At 41.6% G+C, this 19272-nt stretch overlaps 3 protein-coding genes across 7 annotated transcripts; 2 read left to right on the top strand and 1 right to left on the bottom strand.

Annotated features, from left to right (window-relative positions):
- Window positions 1-385: 385 nt before the first annotated feature.
- si:ch211-191a24.4 (uncharacterized protein LOC100150331 homolog) lies at window positions 386-4380 on the bottom strand. Of its 3 annotated transcripts, XM_067512474.1 has the most exons (5): window positions 4222-4380; window positions 3994-4045; window positions 3764-3904; window positions 3199-3314; window positions 386-2012 (listed from the first exon to the last, which is right to left on the bottom strand). In XM_067512474.1, the coding sequence occupies exons 3-5, from the start codon at window positions 3853-3855 to the stop codon at window positions 1336-1338; spliced, it is 885 nt and encodes a 294-aa protein (XP_067368575.1). In that variant the 5' UTR covers window positions 3856-3904; window positions 3994-4045; window positions 4222-4380; the 3' UTR covers window positions 386-1335. The 3 variants fall into 3 exon arrangements, with proteins under 3 accessions (XP_067368575.1, XP_067368573.1, XP_067368574.1); XM_067512472.1 differs by lacking the exon at window positions 3994-4045 and having other exon boundaries at window positions 3764-3933; XM_067512473.1 differs by lacking the exon at window positions 3994-4045.
- A 39-nt stretch (window positions 4381-4419) lies between these two features.
- On the top strand, window positions 4420-9096 carry c8h8orf82 (chromosome 8 C8orf82 homolog). Its single transcript, XM_067512475.1, has 4 exons — window positions 4420-4668; window positions 7090-7225; window positions 7312-7360; window positions 7893-9096. Exons 1-4 carry the CDS (start codon window positions 4571-4573, stop codon window positions 8387-8389), a joined length of 780 nt encoding a protein of 259 aa, XP_067368576.1. The 5' UTR covers window positions 4420-4570; the 3' UTR covers window positions 8390-9096.
- A 138-nt stretch (window positions 9097-9234) lies between these two features.
- naprt (nicotinate phosphoribosyltransferase) lies at window positions 9235-19172 on the top strand. Of its 3 annotated transcripts, none has more exons than XM_067512470.1 (13): window positions 9235-10935; window positions 11713-11840; window positions 11963-12045; window positions 13039-13169; window positions 14083-14198; window positions 14977-15173; window positions 15622-15762; window positions 15880-15964; window positions 16044-16124; window positions 16224-16326; window positions 17610-17767; window positions 18202-18309; window positions 18951-19172. In XM_067512470.1, exons 1-13 carry the CDS (start codon window positions 10689-10691, stop codon window positions 19035-19037), a joined length of 1665 nt encoding a protein of 554 aa, XP_067368571.1. In that variant the 5' UTR covers window positions 9235-10688; the 3' UTR covers window positions 19038-19172. The 3 variants fall into 3 exon arrangements, 2 of the variants coding, with proteins under 2 accessions (XP_067368571.1, XP_067368572.1); XM_067512471.1 differs by having other exon boundaries at window positions 10797-10935; window positions 11672-11840; XR_010914985.1 differs by lacking the exon at window positions 18951-19172 and having other exon boundaries at window positions 17584-17767.
- The last annotated feature ends 100 nt before the right edge of the window (window positions 19173-19272 follow it).

Raw genomic sequence — 19272 nt, 5'->3', positions numbered from 1 at the left:
AAGTGTTTTTAATTACCCTCAAGAACAAAATGTACAAGGTTAAGAACTGCACAGCAACAGGCCTTTCTTTTTGCTGTTAGTGTCTTGTTTGTGCTGTTGTGGTACAATTACTGCATTGTGTTGTCCAAATTGGTAAAATTAGAACTTAGACAATTACCACATCCGGAGGATTTCTTTCGTTATTATTTAGGTTTGCACCAAATGGTCACTAATGTGTCCTTCGTGCATGAGTGGTCCATTGTTTGACAGCAGAGAGAGGACAGGCTGCAGTCATGGCTGGCAGGAAGCCTCCTAAGGGACAAAAGAAGCCAAAACAGCTGGAGCTGTACAGATTTCTGGTGTCCCCTGTAGGTTGTCCACTTTATGACACTTGCAGTAAACAGTCTTGTGTTACAACACAGTGGTGGAGGTTTTATTTAAGTTGATTAAAATCTTTAAAAAGCTGTACAATTTAGTTGCTGTATCAAAACATGTTATATTATAAAGTGAAACTATTACATAAAAACACAATTACACCAGTAGACATGTTATAAGCATTCACAGAAATCCCTGTGAGTGCAAACCTTCTAATCCAATATAGAAACAGTTGACGAACAGCCCCGGCACTGTAAGACCCAGACCACGAAGCAAGAAACTCTGGAAATCAGTTTGTTACAGCAGCATGATGTTCAGTGAGGTAAAAATAACAACGGTAACCTGATGCACAGACAATTTGCAAAAGTACAATAAGATTCAACTTACTGCCAAAGCAAAGAGGAAAAACTGCACTTAGTGGAACATTAATCCATCAGTTCATTAAGTTTACAAAATACTAAAAACCTTGTGGGTAGACTTAGTTATTAAGAAGAGTACAACTAAGAATACATATATTTTATTTATGTTGGCATCAAAGGTTGTTCCTCTACCACATATGAGTGATGTGCTGTCAGAATGCACCTCAGGAATCAGAATAGCTTTAGCACAAAGCTCTAAGCATAAAAGCTATAATTTTAGCTCAGAGCTACTGCAGCAGCCAGCCACAGTATATTAGTCTGTATAATGCAAATTAATAATTTATTACTCTTTGTTACTGCATTACTTTTGACTATATTGGTATCAAGCAGAGATTTCTGAATTTATACCATCCATCATCTTCACGATGGATACAGTAAATGGAACCTGTACGAGAGCAGGTGACTTATGCAGCAGCGGTTTTCACCGTGGTGATTTATCCTGGCTAAAAGTAAGGCAGCTGCACGACACCAGAACATCTGACTTGAAACCAAATAGATCAGGTTAAGCCAGTGGTCTTGCTACATGATGCAGGCAACTGCAGGTCCATCCTTGTCATTTCCATCACACAAAGATGGCTTCAGCTCTCGGCGGGGATTTTTGTGGCCGAGCTCGCTCCTGTGGTTGGACTTGCTCCAGCCGTCTCTCAGTCTCTTGGCGTTCTCGCTCCTGCAGGTAGGTCCTCACTTGGCGGATCGTCTGGAAGACGAGCACGGCGCCAGCTGTGTACAGGATAGCTGTGATGGTGCCAAACAGAGCTACAGCTGCATCCGCCCCGTTCACGTCACAGTTCATCCAGGTGAGGCCGTTGCGTGCATACAACCTGGCTCGCAAAGTGCAAACATCTGTGGAGTTGACCCTAATGATCAAGTGCAAATAGAGCCCGATAGCCACCACGTACGCCACAGCACCCACGGCCTGAAACACCAGCGCTCCTATCAGAAGCTTCTGGGGCATCCGGTGAGGGGGTTTGTTACTACTGACCAAAAACAGCAGCGAGATGATGCCCATGGTCAGGCTGAAGGTGACGCCACCGTAGATCCCCGGTGCCCTCATCTGGCTGTACTGCACGTCCAGCTCCCGCATCTGCGTCAGGTCGGTGCCCTGCAGGTTAAAATCACTGTTGATGTCGAAGCTGGTAATCCCGCCCCTCGAGGACATGCCTGATGTCACCATCTGTGCTGCCACCACACAAATCAGGACCAGGCTGTTGGTGAGCACAGCACAGATCAGCATGATGCCTGGGAAAGACAGTGGACACATGGAAACAAGTGAGAAAAAAGCACACGAGTATGGAGCTTTAAAATCTAGATTGATCATGGAGCTTATATTCATGTTACAATGAAACTTGTCCTCAGTATTTGACCCCTGAATCCCCCTGAAGGGAGCAGTGCTGAGTGTCTCTGAAGGACACACCTGGTGGATAGGCTGGGCTTTGATCCTGCACCATTCTGCATCCCAGCCTGATGCTCTATCCACTTTGAAGGAATGATCATAAAATAGCTGAGACTGGAAGGAATAAACTTCCAGAATCTTGACTGAGCATTTCCTACTTCTCTTTATGTGAGAGTTAACTGTTCTGTGAGAACTAGCTTAGACACGCTGTGCAAGGTTTACATACAGATTGAATTTAACTATTTGTAGAGGTCAAAATCTGGATTTTTCCATACTCCCAATTAACAGGTTCATCATTTAAACCTTTTATGTTTTATAAAAATAAAACATTTTCAGAGCTCCAGACATTTTATTGCTACACAGAATATAATGTTAATCCAATTCCTTATTTTTTTGAAAATTAGTGACATATGACACTCATCAGAAGCATATACTTGAATTTCTTGTTGTCCAAACTCCTCGACAATCCCTCCCACCCACTCCACTGTGTGCTGGCTGCACAGAGGAGCACTCAGCCAGAGACTGATCAGTCAAGTGCTCCACAGAACAACACAGGAGATCCTTTCTCTCAGTGGACATTCAACTGTTCAACTCATCCCCCTTCTGTAAAAAGGAGGGGGACTGAATGGTCCAAATGGACAAATAGTATTGTATTTATTTCTTTATGTTTAGTCCTCTAGCTGTTTTTTTTTTCTTACTTATTGATCAGTAGTTTGTACTTGTTTGTTTTTGTAATTTTCACGTGCAGAGTAGCTGTAACAAGGCAACACAATGTCCCTGTGGGATCTTAAAGTTGTCTGAATCTTGAATCGAATGCAGATATTGATTTGTCACCTTGCTTTATCCTTCGGGTGTCTTGTTACTCTGCCAAAGAGACACGTAAACACCACAAAACCAGTCTGTCCAGTATTCACAGAAGGAGGAAGGAATGAGCTGCACTGAAACCAAAGTCCGCCCTGTCACGCAACAACTTCCACCATCAAAGCTTTCATTTTATTCCACCCAGATACTTTCACTCTGATCCTCACTCACCTCTTCTGGAGCAGATGTATGTGCACTTGGACTCACGGTGCTCTGATCTGGCACCCTGCCGTACATGTTTGCGAGGGTGGTCTGCCTCTCTGGGATTGAATGCTTGAGAGGAAGACCTTAGGCACATAGAAACACATGCATTACGACATCAGTGAAGTTAACAACAGCTTATCGTTTCTTATCTACTTTCCTTTTTATTACATTAACCCACAGAGAAAAAGCCGTTTTTATTGCAGGATATTTAGGGCTGATACTGAATTGTTTTTGCTGGTCTCTTCATATTTAATGTTATTGTGAATAACATGTTACACAGTTTGCACTATGTATTTTCAGGTGTATTATACTCAAAAACCGCCTTGTTAGTAATTGTCTTCTTCTAAAAGAAAATGGTTTAAATCCAATACATTTTAGTAAGTAAATTCAGAATCGAGTTATTTAAACTTTACATCATTTGTATAGACACGCAGATGCCCAATTCAATAAAGGCTGTTTATCTAATACAATTGTAAGAGCGGAGAAAAACAACAGTGGGTTTTACGGTTTAACGGTGCTGCATAAACTACACCTGCCGGAGGACGAGTGTCTTTCATCGCGAGAGTCCCGGTAGTATCGGGGATCTCGGTTCCGGTCCCGCTGTCCCCGGTTCGAGTTGCTCATGACGTCCCCTGGTGACCCGCAGCTACACGTTTAGATTCGGACCCGACCTCTGAACAGCAGAGAAACTGTTAGAAGTTGCTACAAGAAACAACAACAATGAAAATATCAGTGCACTCGATGTATATTTACTTTTCTAACCTTTATTTATAATGTTTCGCCAATTACCGCTGACGTGATTACGTCAGAACGTCTAGAAACATAACAAACACAATGGACCAAACTTCAGTAGAAAGGTTTCAAATAATGATTTAAAATGAAGATACCAAACAACCGGGGAGCAGGTGATTTAAAACCAAGTTTTAGGAAACGTTAACTAATCACTGTACAATCAACCACAGCGGCTACAAACGCAGAAAAAAAACTTACCGTGACGTCCGTTTCGATGAAAACTCCAAAAATGAGACTATATCGCCATTATCGCAGACTTCTTCTCCCCAGAGCTTAATGGCGGACCAACCTAAGACAGGTGACTGAAACCTGTGTGGTTCTCAGAGCCCAGCTGACTCCACCCTACCTGGAAGAGGACGAAGGGGAGGCGGCAGAGGAGCGAATAGGTGCAGGCAGGTGGGTGTGAGTTCGGCTCACAGCCGCACAGCTTCACTGTGGTTTGGCTGCAGTTGGCGTCATCTCCAGCTCGTCTGAATCGGCGGCTTTGTGTGCGCCCTGCTCCCTGTGTGGGGCCTCTGTTCCGGCGTTTGCCTTTGACTGTGAGCAGATGAAGAGCGATGCTTCTTTTGTTAAGACCCTGATTTACCTGACAGCGCTGACCTTTGGGGAATATCCGTCTGTGGCTCAGACACATTCTGTACTAAGGTACAAACTGTACTTAATTACACATTTTTTAATATTTCACTCTATTTTATAAGGAAATATTGTACTTTCTGCTCATCTACATGTGGCTGACAGCTGTGGTAGATGCTGTGCATAATTCGGAGCAAAGTCCAATTAACAAATTCAGACATGACTAGGGCTGCACCTAACAATTCTTTTTTTTCGATTAATCGATTTAATATATAGATTATTTTACTGTTTTTTTTTTACTAATACAACAATTAATTTACTAAAAATGAACATTTAAATGTAACAATAATTTATATGTTTTATTTTATTCAATCACCTTCTGTTTAAATAAACAAATATAACAAAGTTTACACTGCTGGACTTTATTCCCCAAACAAAAAAAGGGGCCAGTCTTTACTGGTGAGCTGTGTTTTACACACAATATAATGTCTCTTCACAATATCATTAAAGCAAGAGCTTGTTCCATTCAAGTTTAAGGAATGTGGTGCAATTATTAAATTTAACATTTTTTTTTTTTTGTGCTGTCACTCATTGGACACAGTCATCTTACTTCCTACTTGTTGTGACACATCGACGTTTTCACGTAAATATTTTGATTTACGTATATATTTGTTTTACAGATGATCGGAAGTTTTTTTTATGTAAATTTAGCATTTTACATAAATCATAGTATTTACGCAGAGTTTACGTCGAAGTCTCGTCCCACCCACAGTTCGGACGCACCAAAATCTTTCTATAATTTTTTGTGCAGAAGAATTGTGAAAAATAAAATGACCCTACATTATTTGAGCATGACTCGCCAAATGTCCTGCTGCAACCCAACCCAATTTCTACCGGGCTTGGGACCGGCACTGCACGGCTGGGGATGGGGACGGGGACGGGCTGTCGAGGCTTCAGTGTTTTGCCCAGGGACACTTCGACATGTGGTCGCAAAGAGCGGGGCGCAAGCCTCCGATCCTATGGTCGGGAGCTGCCCAATCTACCACATGAGCCACTGCCGCCATCATAATTGAACTGATTCAACTCAACTAATTGAGCATCATTTTAAACAAACACTAAAGATCACAATTAATTTACTCAAAATATTTATTTAGTTGGTTAAATAACAGGTAAATTATCAGTTCATTCATAAATGCATATTCATATCAGCAGATTTCTAGATCACTTAATAATCACAATTATATCCTAATTTCACCCGAACGTTGCAACGTTGACTTGACCTGAGCTGTCTGCTCCCTCTCTGCTGCAGACTGGGACACTTGGCTGAGTTTGCCTTCGCTCAGACGCTGCTCCCCAAGATTATTTTCTTATTCACTAATCTCAGTGGTGTCTCGAAGAATTCATAAACAATGATGTCAGAGCCCAAATATTTATCTCTTCGTGCTTAACTTAATGCCCGCATTGCCACTGTATTGGCCCCAAACTGTCCCAGATTCTGAATCTTTTTGTTCCAGGTGTTCAAAAAAGTAATGTTTTGCTGCAGTTACTATGCTTTTAACATATTACTCACCTGTAAGGCCCTTTGTGTGTATGAAACATGCTATAAAAAAGATTTGAGTGAAAAATAGTAAATGTAGAAGCAGAGAAGAGGATAACACGGGATATAGTAACACCTAATTGCAAATATATGTATAATACATACATATATTATTGGTACTTCCTTTCATGTTGTGCATAAGTAGCACAGGATCAAAGGTGCAATAGTATTTTAATTAATTTAAGTGTAGAAGTCCTTTGTGAAATACAGCTGACTTTTCTTTACTGAGGAAATCTCCTCTTAAATATTTCTTTAATGCCACTGTAACGTACAGTGTATAGCAGGGAAGGTCCATTAAAATAGGAGCAACACGCATCTGCTATATGTACATTTGTGTTTTTTTTTTAATTAAAATAACCTTTCCACACATTTGATGCAGTCTTGTATTTGTCCTGTATTGCGTTCTATCATTTTTGTGACGTTCAAGAGCAATATTGTTGAATACTGTATTACTGTATAACAGCCCATTCCCCTCCCCAGCTATGCAGTGCCAGTCCAAGCCCGGTAGAAATTGGGGAGGGTTGCGTCATGAAGGGCATCCGGCGTAAAAACTGTGCCAAATCGACATGCGGACATCGATCTGCTGTGGCGACGCTGAACTCACGGGATAAACTGAAAGGACAAAAAAAAGTATTGTGACGCAAACAACATAAAACTGGAGCATCTCCGGCGGCCACCAGGTGGCAGCAGTCACGCACTGCAGACGCTGCAGCAGCAGCTAAATTCTTCCGGGTTGCGTTACTGCGTCTGTAAACAACAACATGCGGATAATGCTTAAATTTCTCTCGGAGTACAGACACATTGGTTATCTTGTTTGTAGCTGTTTTTGTAACTGAACACATTTACCCTCCGTGGTTCTGCTCCGCCATGTTGGTGCTTCGGGCTGCGGCTCTCAGCTGCAGAGCTCTGACCGCTCTTCGCTGCCTGTCCTGCGGTTACACCGCCTGCAGATCTACTGCGACATACATCCAGGGCCAGAGCCCGGAGCCACGCATCCGAGAGTACTTCTACTACATCGACCATCAAGGACAGGTCAGCGCATACAAAGACACTGAACAAAATGTTCATAAAATATTTATTCTGACAGTTTGCCATGTTGATTTGTTCTTTTCTTTCAGCTTTTCCTCGATGATACCAAAGTGAAGAACTTTGTCACTTGCTTCAAAGGTAAAATGACAATAAGCGATATATACTTGACTCATCTTTAAGATTGAAAACAGGAAAACACCATTGAAATGTTTCATCAAGTCAGTAGCCACATAAAATAATATCGAAGAGTCCTACAGAGTTGTTTGGTTTGCAACAATTCATTTTTATTAGAACACAACAACTACTGATGGAACCACTTTAAACATTAATATATATTTACACAAATATAAAATCTAGAACTTAAACTGTGATATGATTGGAAACGTTCTACTTTTGCTGACACAATAACGTCATAATACAATCCTATGAATATTCTACAGTGACAAATTAAACCTCGCTCTTTATAACCCAGATCTAGATCTAATATTAACTTTATTAGTGAACATTTTGTGAAGAGTATCAGTGAATACATGTACATTTTCATCTAGTTGGGATAATAATAATTACTCATTATTACCACCATATTTTTATTTTGTATTTATTATTTTGCTCCTGCTGCCTTCAGTGTGGTTTAGGGCTCACTTTTCATCATCTGTTTCTTCATCATCAGATAAAGAGTTCCTGGTCTTTTTCTTCAGTCGTCTGCGCTTAAATCGGAGTAGCCGTTACGAGGAGGACTTTCCATTTTTGTCCCTGTGTGGGAGGGAGAGGAACTTCCTGCGCTGTGATGACCGACCTATAGTATTCACGCACCTGCTGCACAGCCCTGCGGGGCCACAGGGGATCATCGCAGATCAGGAGCTGCTGTCGTACTGCGGTGGGGCGGAGAAGCTGTCTGTCCCGTTTCGCCCGGAGGCTCTGTACATGCACCCCATCAGCGGACGACTTTACCACCCCTGCGCAGAGCATTCAGGGGGGGTCGGTTTGGTCAGGTCCGCTCTGGCCATCGAGCTCAGCACCTTCTTTGTTTATCCAGCAGATCAGAGCCAATCGGGGCAGCCTAAACACTTTCTCTGGAGAGGAAAGAAACACACTCTGACTAATGAGCTTTCCCGATTATTCTTCCCTGCAGAAGGAGGCAGGGGGCAGCATGGGGACCTGGGATAATGGCCGGAACAACTTAAAGGTGTAGCTTAGTTTTGCAACCCTGGGAAACATCCACACGACAGTGTGCCATTCTGCCAGTGGAAAAGTCAAACACGGTCTTGCAGCGATCACAGTGTGGTTGTGTTGAACCAGTGGGCTGTTATGTGCTATTAATTAGTGACGTTTTAGTAGGTGGCTGCTGTATTATTTGATAATGCAAATGTCATTGGTTAAATCTGTGGTTTCCAACCTTACAAACAAAGCAATGCTGCTTTGCAACCTCTCATTACAGGTTGTGGGTAAATTAAGTGTTTTTTGCTCTTTAGATTTACCAGCTAGATTTGAATTCTATTTATGAAAAACTAAAATTGCCCAGTATGTCACAATAAATCAAAAGATAAGTGAAATATATGAAAAAGACGGCCTACTTTTGTATTTTAAACCCCAGGTTTGGAACTGGTCTAAGTCTACATGGGTCGACTTAAAGTGGCACTGACATCTCTCACCCGACCATTTAGCATAAAAGTTATGTTCCAATTTGATGTATTTCAGCTCAGCCTTGTGTGCTGGCATTTAAAGCTAAGTTCAAAAGAAAATCTTAGTAAATCCAGAAGAAATGTCATGTGACAATATCTCATCGCCCTCAGTCATATGCAGAGGTCAAGCCTAATAACATTTACTTGTTACTTGAGTATTTCCATGTTAATACTTTATCATTCTACTACAAATTATGTTGTTTTTTTGTTTGTTTCTTTGCTCTTCCACATCAGTGGAAGGACATGCCTCTCTCTTAAAAGTTGTCGATCGTAAGAAAATCTCAAACCACTTAGACCACTACTAAATTAACGTTATGTTGAATCAGGACTGGGTTAAAGGTGGAACTAAATTCATGAGGAAACCTACAAAAGACTTTGAACATGTGCCATTTACAGCAGTGGTAAGTAACTAAGTATATTTACTCAGGTACTGTACATATGTTTTGCGGGACTTGTTCCGAAGTATTTCTATTTTAGGTTACTGCAGATAGCTGCCATTAAAAACTACTCCACTACAAGTAGAATTACCACCTTAAAATCTTAAGTTCATGCCAGAATTAACTTAATATACAAAAGAACACATGCTTTAATAAGAAAACCGTGCATTAGAATCCGTACTAAATGTGATGCTGTTAGCATTAATGTCGTCCAGACTCTGAAAGTAAAAAATATGGAAAAAAAGTTATGGTAGTTAATGAAAAATGGGGGACACAGTTACCTCATAACTTGGTGTGGAACAAAACAGCTGGTAATGCTGATGATCTTTTATTTTTACCGCTTCACATCTTTGACTCAAGTAAAAGTATCAAGCAGATTTTCTACTTTTTACTTGAAGTACAAAAGTAATAGCACCCAGAGCCCTAGTGGATCAGTGGTAGACCATTGGGTTGAGACGGAGAAGGCCGTTGGTTCAAATCACACCCCACCCTTGGTGGCGGGTCCCAAGGCCAGTACAAAAATGGTAAGATTGCGGTAGAAAGGGGATCTGGCATAAAAACTCGTGTCAAATCAACATGCGGAACAATTTTTGCTGTGGTGACCCCTGAAGGGACAAGCCGAAAACCGTTGGTCTTTTGACCAAAAAAAATGATCGTACCCCTCCCAGGAAGAAATGTATTAAAACTATACCGTTTATGGTAATTATGCTAGAATGTTCAGTACAGTAAAGGTCAAAGGTCACTGCTGGTAAAGGTGGAGCTGATTTTACTGGTTATCTAAGTAGTCTATACATTAACCCCTGTATAGTAAAACATTAACACAGTCGGGAAAAATCCCAATTATGTACGGAAGCCGAGATAGTCATTTGGATTTTGCGAAATTATTTAGTTATCCCGACAAAACAAAGTTGTTATCCGGATATAACGAGATAATTATCCCGTTAAAATCAGCCGTGCTCGTTGCGGCTGCCGCACAAAGTTCGTTTGTTTGGAGCAGTGTCCCACTTTGAATGCAGGGCCTTAGTATATTGACACTGTACACGGAGCTCAGGCACGATATCTACAAAAACCAACGAAATCCCCCTGAACAAGGACGGAGTGAAACCAGTGGGTTTTATCTGCTTCTAAGCGAGTGGTGGGTTACAGTCAGTAGGATGCAAACACCGGGCAGTGGAATTGCAGTGCGGCCATCACGCATCACTCCTGGCCCCGCACAAGGCGTGACATGTTGTTCAGCCCCTGGGGTATTTCTGTGTTTGTGCCTCAGTAGGTGAAGGAGTCAGCGGGGCTTTAGGGAACTGCAAGTCCCAGACAGCTCGCTACTAGTGAACCTGGACCTTGAATAACATGGCAGCGCGTTCAGGCAGCACATGTGGGATTATGGAGAGGTCTTTCCGGGAGCGGGTCCCCCCGCTACTGACCGACCTTTACCAGTTCACCATGGCGTACGCGTACTGGCGGGCCGGCCGGCACCAGGAGCCCGCGGTGTTCGAGCTTTTCTTCAGGGAGAATCCGTTCGGAGGGGGCTTCTCGCTGTTCGCCGGGCTGGACGACTGTCTGCGGTTCCTGCGAAGCTTTCGCTTCACAGATGAAGGTGAGGAAGTCACTTTACTGCCTTTTCCCATCATTACAGTATAAAGAATGAATGGCACTTTTCGGGACGACAAACTCCCTTTACGCACAACAAACTGGTTGCGCAATAACCTACAGTACGCGTGACCAGGCCACGGTTGAGAAACGTGAGCGCCAACGCGGTGTTTCAGTGAACCTTGGCTCGCAGCTCTGACCTGTAGCTCATACGACTGATCAGTAAACTGGGCTGTGTAACAATCAGCGCATGAAGCAACAGGGCAACATGCCAACGAACTTACAAGCTTTCTGTATAAAGTTTCACACTATGTTCTTGAGGTTTCAAGTGATGTACTTCATACTAGGAAAAGTCTCAGCTACTTTTTTAGTGAAGTACTTCAGTTCTTTGTTAAGTGCATCACTGTCAGCATACGGCCAAAATGGTGCTGAGGAAAAATACCCCCCCTCAAATATTAGTTTATATTAATATTAATACTTTTAAGATGCCTTTAAATTATTTTTACCAAAAAAGTCATGAAAGTTCTAAGTGAAATGCATTTAGTTAAAAAGTAAACCGCACAAAAGGACAAAAGCCCGTCCAAGATTAGCTCCATCTTTACCACATGTGACATTAAATGCTTCCTAATCATCGATGTGCCAGTATGAATACTCATGTAATAACTTCACTAGGTCACGTGTGCTTGCGTAAGAGCACAGGTTTTAGGATGAAGGATGGCCTCTGCCGTTGGTCTTTCTTACAGAGTTCCAGCTGTTTTGCTAATGTTGTGCATTGTGGATCCAGATGTGGAGTTCCTGTGCTCAGTCCTGCCCCCAGCCACCGACCCTGCCTTCTTCCAGTTCCTGCGAGGCCTGGACTGTTCAGGCGTAACACTCCGCTCCGTCCCAGAGGGCACCGTGGTGTTTGCCAGGGTGAGTGGCAGGGCCTCAGGGTGCAACTGATGATTAAAGGTCACAGTATGTAGGGGTCAAAGGTCACCATCTGTGTGGGGTCAGAGGGTTTAATCTGTGCTGTGTGTCTAAAACATCTGCAGGTGCCTCTGATGGAGGTGGCTGGTCCACTGGCTGTGGTACAACTGCTTGAGACCAGTTTGCTGTGTCTGGTTAACTATGCCAGGTAACAAGCAACACACACATGTACACAGAAAAGTCCAGACAAAGTTTGGATGGTCTTTACCCATGTGATTATTAAATCCACAAACACTCAGGTGGCAGTTTATTAGGAACAGCAGAGTAAAACTGGTTTGTCTAATCCAGCAGTCCTACAATAAATGCTCCCTCATGAATGAGTTTATGTAACTGTTTTAAGGATAAATTACATAACCATCTAAATAACAAAACCTTCCTGTATGTGTGTGTAGTTTCAGCGTGGTGCACACTGTGTGTACGTGTGTGCACAACCTACAGTTTTAATCCAGGCTTTCCAAAAGGACAGTGTCAAACTTGATTGAGACTTGCTTCTATTTTACATGCTATAAAAATATCTTTAGGAAGGGGGAAAAAACAGACACAAAGTCAAAAAGTCACCAAAAATGCAAGTATTTTAAAAAGAACAATACCACAAATCCTCAGACCTCAACAAACTGGGACTAGTGTGAACTGTCAGCACTGAAATTTTGTTCTCAGCTACTGTTGTGGTCACCAAGGTCATGTCCTTTTCTTGTAAACAAGTAAATGTAAAAGTTTGAAATTCTCAAACCTCCCTAACTCTGCTAGTTTGTACCTCATCACATTTTGTGCTAAAGTTTGATTCTAATTTAAAACCAACCAAAGAAATGTGTATGAAAACTCACAAGAGAAAAAATAATAATCATGGATGGGCACAGCCATTAAATATGACTCCAATTATTTCAGAAGGGACAAGTCAGGGGAACAATAAACAGCCTTTAGGATCTTCTCATAGTTAAGCATTTTGTGTAGAATTCAAATACATAAATTACATAACATAAAGGGAAAACACTGGATATTTGCCTTTCCCGTCCCCTGCTGGCTCTTTGACCTCTTTATAATTTGGCTCAAGGTTCCAGCCTGTAGTTTCCCATCACAGAGCCAGCCACAGCACGGTGCTGATGTTACAGCAGACGTTTTTGTTTTTCCTCTCTGCTGTCAGTCTGGTTTGCAGTAATGCTGCCCGCTTCCGCCTGGCAGCAGGCCCCAGGAGGAAGCTGCTAGAGATGGGCCTCAGGAGGGCTCAGGGACCAGATGGAGGACTCACTGCCTCACGATACGCACACATTGGAGGTAAGTGTTGTGTGGTGCACGTCAAACATGTTCAGACACTTAGGATTTAAAGATTCTGTAGAAATGGGAAATAAAGTTTAAACACGTTTAAAACAATAGTTGAAAATAGAGAATGAAAACAATAACTATCACCTTCACTATGAAACAAAAAAACTGAAGATGTGAAATCTCCTTCCAAAAGGGAAGCTCATGGGCGTAGAGCAACACGAGCATCGCCTCAATTTTCACAAAAGAAATTTCCAGGAGTTCAGTTCTGTACAATGGATTTATAATGCGGCAAATCACAAAAATGACCTCAAGGTGCTTTTACATTATGTTCAACTCTGGGTTTGAGTGGAGAAGTAAAGAAAACCAGCAGGTCTCCAGATTATCTCAACACAGAGAGACATACACAGACATAAAACTTTTCACTCAAATTTAGAGTCATCAGTTAAGCTAACATGCATGATGAAAACAAACCCTGCTGTCACTACATAGCATAACATCAAATAAACAACAGCCAAGACGGTGTCCTCTTCTTTCAGGGTTGCCATCTCACTTTGTCCTTTGCGTCTTCCTGTGTCACACCAACTCCCTGCATGTCCTCTTTCACAGCATCCATGAAGCTCCTCTTTGGTCCCCTTCTTCTCCTCCTGTCTGACAACTCTATCCTCAGCATCTTTTTCCTGATGGCCCTGCATCCTTCCTCTGCACATTCCCAAACCATCTAAGTCTCCACAACCTCGTACCTTTACTGTTTCTCAGATATACTCATTCAAACAAGAGCCAACACGTGTTGTGCAGAAAGATGCATTCGTATATGTTCCAAACTGAACTTTATTCATGTGTTATACCTCAGATTGAGGGTTCTAAATTTGCCTATTGATAATTGTGACACACGTACACATTGACACTGGAATCTGTGTTGGTGCAGGTTTTGATCTCACCAGTAACGTTCAGGCTGGATTCCTGTTTGCGATCCCTGTTGCAGGGACAATGGCACATTCATACGTCACTTCCTTTACCTCCCTGGAGGAGGTGTGGCCACAAGTGAGTATATGTTCTCACCTCTAGTCACCTACCTACAGTTGTGTACATTTTTAGCTCATCAACTACAAGTGGTGTGCAGTCATGGGAGTAGTCAGCTATCTGTAGTATGCGGGTTAATTTTATATACCTCAGTGAACATGTTGTCGTCTTTATTAACGTCTTAAGGGATAAGGCTCAGTGCAGTTCCAAGTCCTACTCGCAAACCTATCTTTCAATGTATTTCTTGCTGCTGAAGCCCCAGTAAAAATGAAAGCTTCTAGTCTGCTTGTTGTTTAATCTACACTACAGACACACTGCTATTATTTAGCTTTATATATCCCTATTCCTTAAAAACCTGAGCCCTGTTATCAAATATCAAAACATTTAAAGAATTTGAATATGTCTGAAAATCATCTTAGTAACACTTTCTCAGTTGGACCTCAAGCGTTTTTAATCTGATTTTACAGGCTTTGAAAGGGTTTGACAGTCCACATTGGTGTGATTGTTTGGAAGTCTGGAACTTTATTTTCTTTATTTTTTTTATTTACTGCAACGACTGACTGGTTCGACTCTGGCTCGAGCACTTCAGCCTGTGATCAGGATGAAAAGACGGTGTTTGTAGTGAACAGGAGCTCTTGTGCAGTGAAATTAGCCATTTCAAACTGTAAAAAAGATCCGAAACAAGGACCTTTGTTATTGTTAAACCCTGAAGTTGTCAGTCTAGATTGTTTTGTGGTGACTCTAACACCAGAGAACACCCACGTCACATGCTGTTCATGTGATCCTATGTTTCCATCAGACCCTCGTGACCGCGAACGGGGACCGTGGCCCAGTCGACTTCATTTTTTTGACAAAAGGCTGGTTGAGTCGTGTGTGTGAGCTTCTGGGAGCAGAGCCTGGGAAGATCAGAGAGGGCGAGTTAGCTGCCTTTTTGTCCTACGCCATCGCCTACCCTCAGAACTTCCTCCCTGTGATTGACAGCTACAGTGTTGGCTGGTAATCCCTTATTAGATGTTTGTTATTGAAATTTCAAGGCAAAGACTGCACGTGGTCGTTTTCATGATACTTGGCCCCACTTTCTACAAAGTCACATGATGAAGGTTGGAGATTTAAGTTCCCAGTGATGGAAACTAAATTCCATTAAGTTAAATTGCACAGATGGTAATGATGTTCTGTCTGATCTGTGTTTATGCAATAACCACATAATGAATAGTGCTGTATGCTACTCTGCTACTGCTGTACACTTGTGTCACTGTTTTACACTGATTTACCTAAAGGAAGGAATCTGTTGTTGGAGCAGTTCAGTGCTTCAGGATGCTTTGTTATATTACTGGTAGCTATGTCAAAGGTTACATATTTTTCATTATTTCCAAATTAGGCACAATGAGAGTGTGGGTGCTTCCATACTGTGATCCGATTAGTCTTTGTGTGCATCTAATTTCAGTAGTGGTCTGTTGAACTTCTGTGCTGTGGCCTTGGCTCTGTGTGAACTGGGCTACAAGCCCGTGGGAATTCGCCTGGACAGCGGGGACCTGTGCAGGCAGTCGGTCCATGTCCGTGGTGTCTTCAGACTCTGCAGCATGCAGTGAGTAAGGTGTTGTGCTCTGTGTGTCTTTTTAACCTGCAGGGTTTCTCTGTCATATGGAATTCATTTCCTATCGTTACCTTCATACTTTTTGTTTGCTATGCTTGATCTCTACAGTTTCTCCATCCCTGCTTTTGATTCACTTATCATTGTCGGGACCAATAACATATCAGAGCAAAGCATGGCTGAACTCAACACAAAGGTAAAGACAGCCAACATGCACAACTGTTTATCATGAAACAGATTTAATTCTTTTGTCGTTGAATGTGTGAATACTTTAGGAGAATGAGATTGACGTCGTTGGTGTTGGAACACATCTGGTCACCTGCACAAAACAACCCTCACTTGGTTGTGTGTATAAGGTAAATGGAGGAGCACACATATATGAAAGCTCTCAATAGTCTCTTGAAATGCCTCAAACTCATTTGGTATTAGCATTTGCACGGTGTCAATTCTGTTAGCTGGTTGAGGTGAGAGGGAGGCCCAAGATGAAGATCAGCGAGGACCAAGAGAAAAGCACTGTACCTGGCAGGAAAGCTGTTTACCGGCTCATTGATGCTGATGGTGAGAATTAGTGGGTAGCACCACAGTTTTTGTCTTTCTCGTTCTTGTTTCAGTTTTGGCTTTTTTAAGCCTAATATTGCAATGGTATGAGTTACAGTGTGTCCATGTTTGTTATGGGATTCTTATCCAAGTGATAGGAAGATATAGATCACGTGAGTTTGTCCAGCATAAAATATTTCGCTGTGGCCTTTATACAACAGGAACCAGACAGGAAAATAGGATAGTTTTTAGGATACAAAATCCAAATACTGCGAGGAAAGAGTTCATTTATATCCGGCACCAGTGATCTTAAATCAACAAGTTGGACTAAAAATGTTGCTGAGTCTATATTTCCCATAGAAAGTCGTGTATCACCATGAAGATCATCTTTATGTTTTGTGAGGGACAACGCATCGGCAGGTCATAGGCAGCTGTTCTGGGAATGTTTTCTGGATCTTGATCTTATTCAAGAATCATGATGCAAGAGCTACAGCAGCTCTTTAAAACATTTACATAAACCACTACAGTCTTTCAAATAATTTTAAATGAATTTAATTGATGATGATGGATATCGTTTCTAGGGACGACCACCTTAAACTCGGTACTGGCTTCAATTCAGTTCAATTCATCTTTATTCATATAACGCCATTCACAACAAAGTTATCTCAAAGCAGTTTACATAATAAAGTCAAGACTATAAAGACAGGTAGAGAAAATCCAACAAATGCCCTTTGAGTTCTGGCTTATTTGTTTAATGTTTGCACAATTATTCCAAAGAAATAATGACATGCTCAAATAGACACATACAGACTATTATATTTTTACCTTAATATATTCAGATATTTGTGAATCCAAAGTAAACTAAAGGTTGTTACGTGGAGGTAGGAAACTAAAAGCTTATAGAAAGATGTCTCCTAAACAAAAACTTGATTTAAAGGCATTCAGAGATCCCTCTAATGTGAGTGGTCTGTGCAGAAATTTCTTAAAAGAGTAGATTCCAACATTTCAAAATAGTCACAAAGATTTGTCTCCCGTTTAATGTGTGTTTGATTTTCTATTCACGGCCAGTATGAACAGGAGGAAAGATGACAGCACACAAAAACTGTTTATGCAACGCTGCATATCAGCCAATCATTTAAGAAGTTACAATACAAAGGGAAACGGATTCATTAGTCTTTACTCTGTTTGCTTCACAGATGAAAAATGTGACACAATAAAAAGGTTTTCCTGGTGTGTGATGAGCATTAGTGCCTCACAGGGCTGCTCGTGTGTTCACAGCCTCCCACGGTCTTTCTGCTCTGCAGGGCATCCTTTCCTGGACCTGGTGTGTCTGGTGGTGGAGTCTCCTCCAGAGGCAGGAGTCCCGCTGAGCTGTTACCCCCTAGGGTGTGAACATTCTGCTGTCTCAGTCACTCCAGATCAGGTCACCTGCCTGTATCAGGAGGTGTTCACCAAAGGACAGGTGAGGGTGGAACCTACATCGATGGACTGCCATGGTTGTCCATCCACATGTGTATGGCACACTATTAATTTTGCATCTTCTTCTCAGACAGTTCAGCCTTTACATAGAGAAGGACACAGAAATGTTACAAAGAATTTGCTCAAACCATACTTTGAACTATCTGCAAAGGAATACATAAAAATAGGATTTCCTTGAAAACCCATAAAGGATCAAACGCAACCTTTATATGATCCTCCGTATTCATGAGTGAGGGCAGCATGTGCAGACCAGCATTTAGATGAAATGTGCAGAAGATCTAAACCAATAAATCACAGATAATGCAATAACAGGAATAGCACCTATTTTACTCAATTTAAAGCTACGAAGAACCAAAATACTGTTGCAAGACTATGGAGGACTTTTGTCTTTAAGGATGTGTCTCTCACATTTTCTAGGTCACACACCCTCTGTGCAGTGCTACGGAAACTAGAGCAAAGGTCCAGAGCTCTCTCCAGACCCTGCACCCTCGACACAAGAGGCTGCAGGAGCCAGACTCTTACACAGTGAGTCTCAGTCAAATGTGCACTGAATGCAAAAACATGCAGAACAACTTAGAAACAAAAGCTCAACCTCACAAGTGATACTCTCACGGAAGCCCTGACAGCCAAGTGGAAAATAATGAACTCTCGTGAGAAGATTTCTCAGCTAATATTCCCAGACTTACACTGTCTTATTTATTTACATTTTCCAGTGTATGCAAAAAAAGCTAGGGACATGTTAAAGGGTTAAATTCTGCTGATCCATTTTCTACGTCTGACCTCATTTTTCTCTTTTCTGTGTTTAAAACCTAAGGGAATGTGAAAACAAAATAGTTTTGCCTTAATAATCTTTTTTTTCCATCTGTGAGATAGATGGGGAGAAAAGTTTTTTTTGTTTTTTCAATTTAAAAGATCCTTTTATTTAATTTGTGAATGAAGTGTGTCCCTTAATCTGTGAACCATCAAAAATCATTTTTTCAGCTGGAAAATGAAGATGAAGATATTCTTTTCAAAGGTCATGAACTCAGGAGAGAGAAAAAATTTGATCAGACTTAGGAAACAAATCACCAGAATTGAATTTCTTTCCATTTGCCTCTGTTGGCTTTAATATTCTCTCCCTAGTAGAAAGATTTTCTTACCTGGTCTGTGGTCATGTTTCCCAACAGGTGGCGCTGTCAGAAAGACTCCACAACCTGGTCACAGAGCTGCAAAAAGTCGGCAGCAACAGCAGCAACTTTCTATTATCCAACTAGAGACAAACCTCCACAGCTGTTTTGTTGCCATCTGCTTCTCTTTGTGTTTTTATTGACACTATTTTTAAAAGTACCTCATAGAAAAAGTAAAGCATACATTTATAACACAGATCTAAATAAAATGTCTTGACATGAGCTGCACTCAACGAGGGTTTTGGTACTTTGGTAAGTCCATCAGGGACCGACTGACGCAGATGATGACAAACCGTCTGTTGCACTAAACCAATTTCTTTTC

Source organism: Channa argus, chromosome 8, assembly GCF_033026475.1.
Source record: "Channa argus isolate prfri chromosome 8, Channa argus male v1.0, whole genome shotgun sequence".
Classification (NCBI taxonomy): Eukaryota; Metazoa; Chordata; class Actinopteri; order Anabantiformes; family Channidae; genus Channa; species Channa argus.
The sequence above is the reverse complement of the archived record's forward strand: the minus strand, read 5'-3'. Positions and strand labels throughout refer to the sequence as shown.

Bases quoted from the DNA above. Each gene is read 5' to 3' on its own strand.
- si:ch211-191a24.4 (XM_067512474.1), bottom strand. From the start codon at position 3,855: ATGAGCAACTCGAACCGGGGACAGCGGGACCGGAACCGAGATCCCCGA. The intron at 3,315-3,763 runs GTGTAGTTTATG...TATGTGCCTAAG, and splicing joins AGACACTCGTCCTCCGGCAG to GTCTTCCTCTCAAGCATTCA. The intron at 2,013-3,198 runs GTGAGTGAGGAT...TGTCTTTCCCAG, and splicing joins ATACATCTGCTCCAGAAGAG to GCATCATGCTGATCTGTGCT.
- c8h8orf82 (XM_067512475.1), top strand. From the start codon at position 4,571: ATGAAGAGCGATGCTTCTTTTGTTAAGACCCTGATTTACCTGACAGCG. The intron at 7,226-7,311 runs GTCAGCGCATAC...CTTTTCTTTCAG, and splicing joins ACATCGACCATCAAGGACAG to CTTTTCCTCGATGATACCAA. The intron at 7,361-7,892 runs GTAAAATGACAA...CTTCATCATCAG, and splicing joins CTTTGTCACTTGCTTCAAAG to ATAAAGAGTTCCTGGTCTTT.
- naprt (XM_067512470.1), top strand. From the start codon at position 10,689: ATGGCAGCGCGTTCAGGCAGCACATGTGGGATTATGGAGAGGTCTTTC. The intron at 11,841-11,962 runs GTGAGTGGCAGG...AAACATCTGCAG, and splicing joins GCACCGTGGTGTTTGCCAGG to GTGCCTCTGATGGAGGTGGC. The intron at 15,965-16,043 runs GTAAAGACAGCC...TGAATACTTTAG, and splicing joins TGGCTGAACTCAACACAAAG to GAGAATGAGATTGACGTCGT.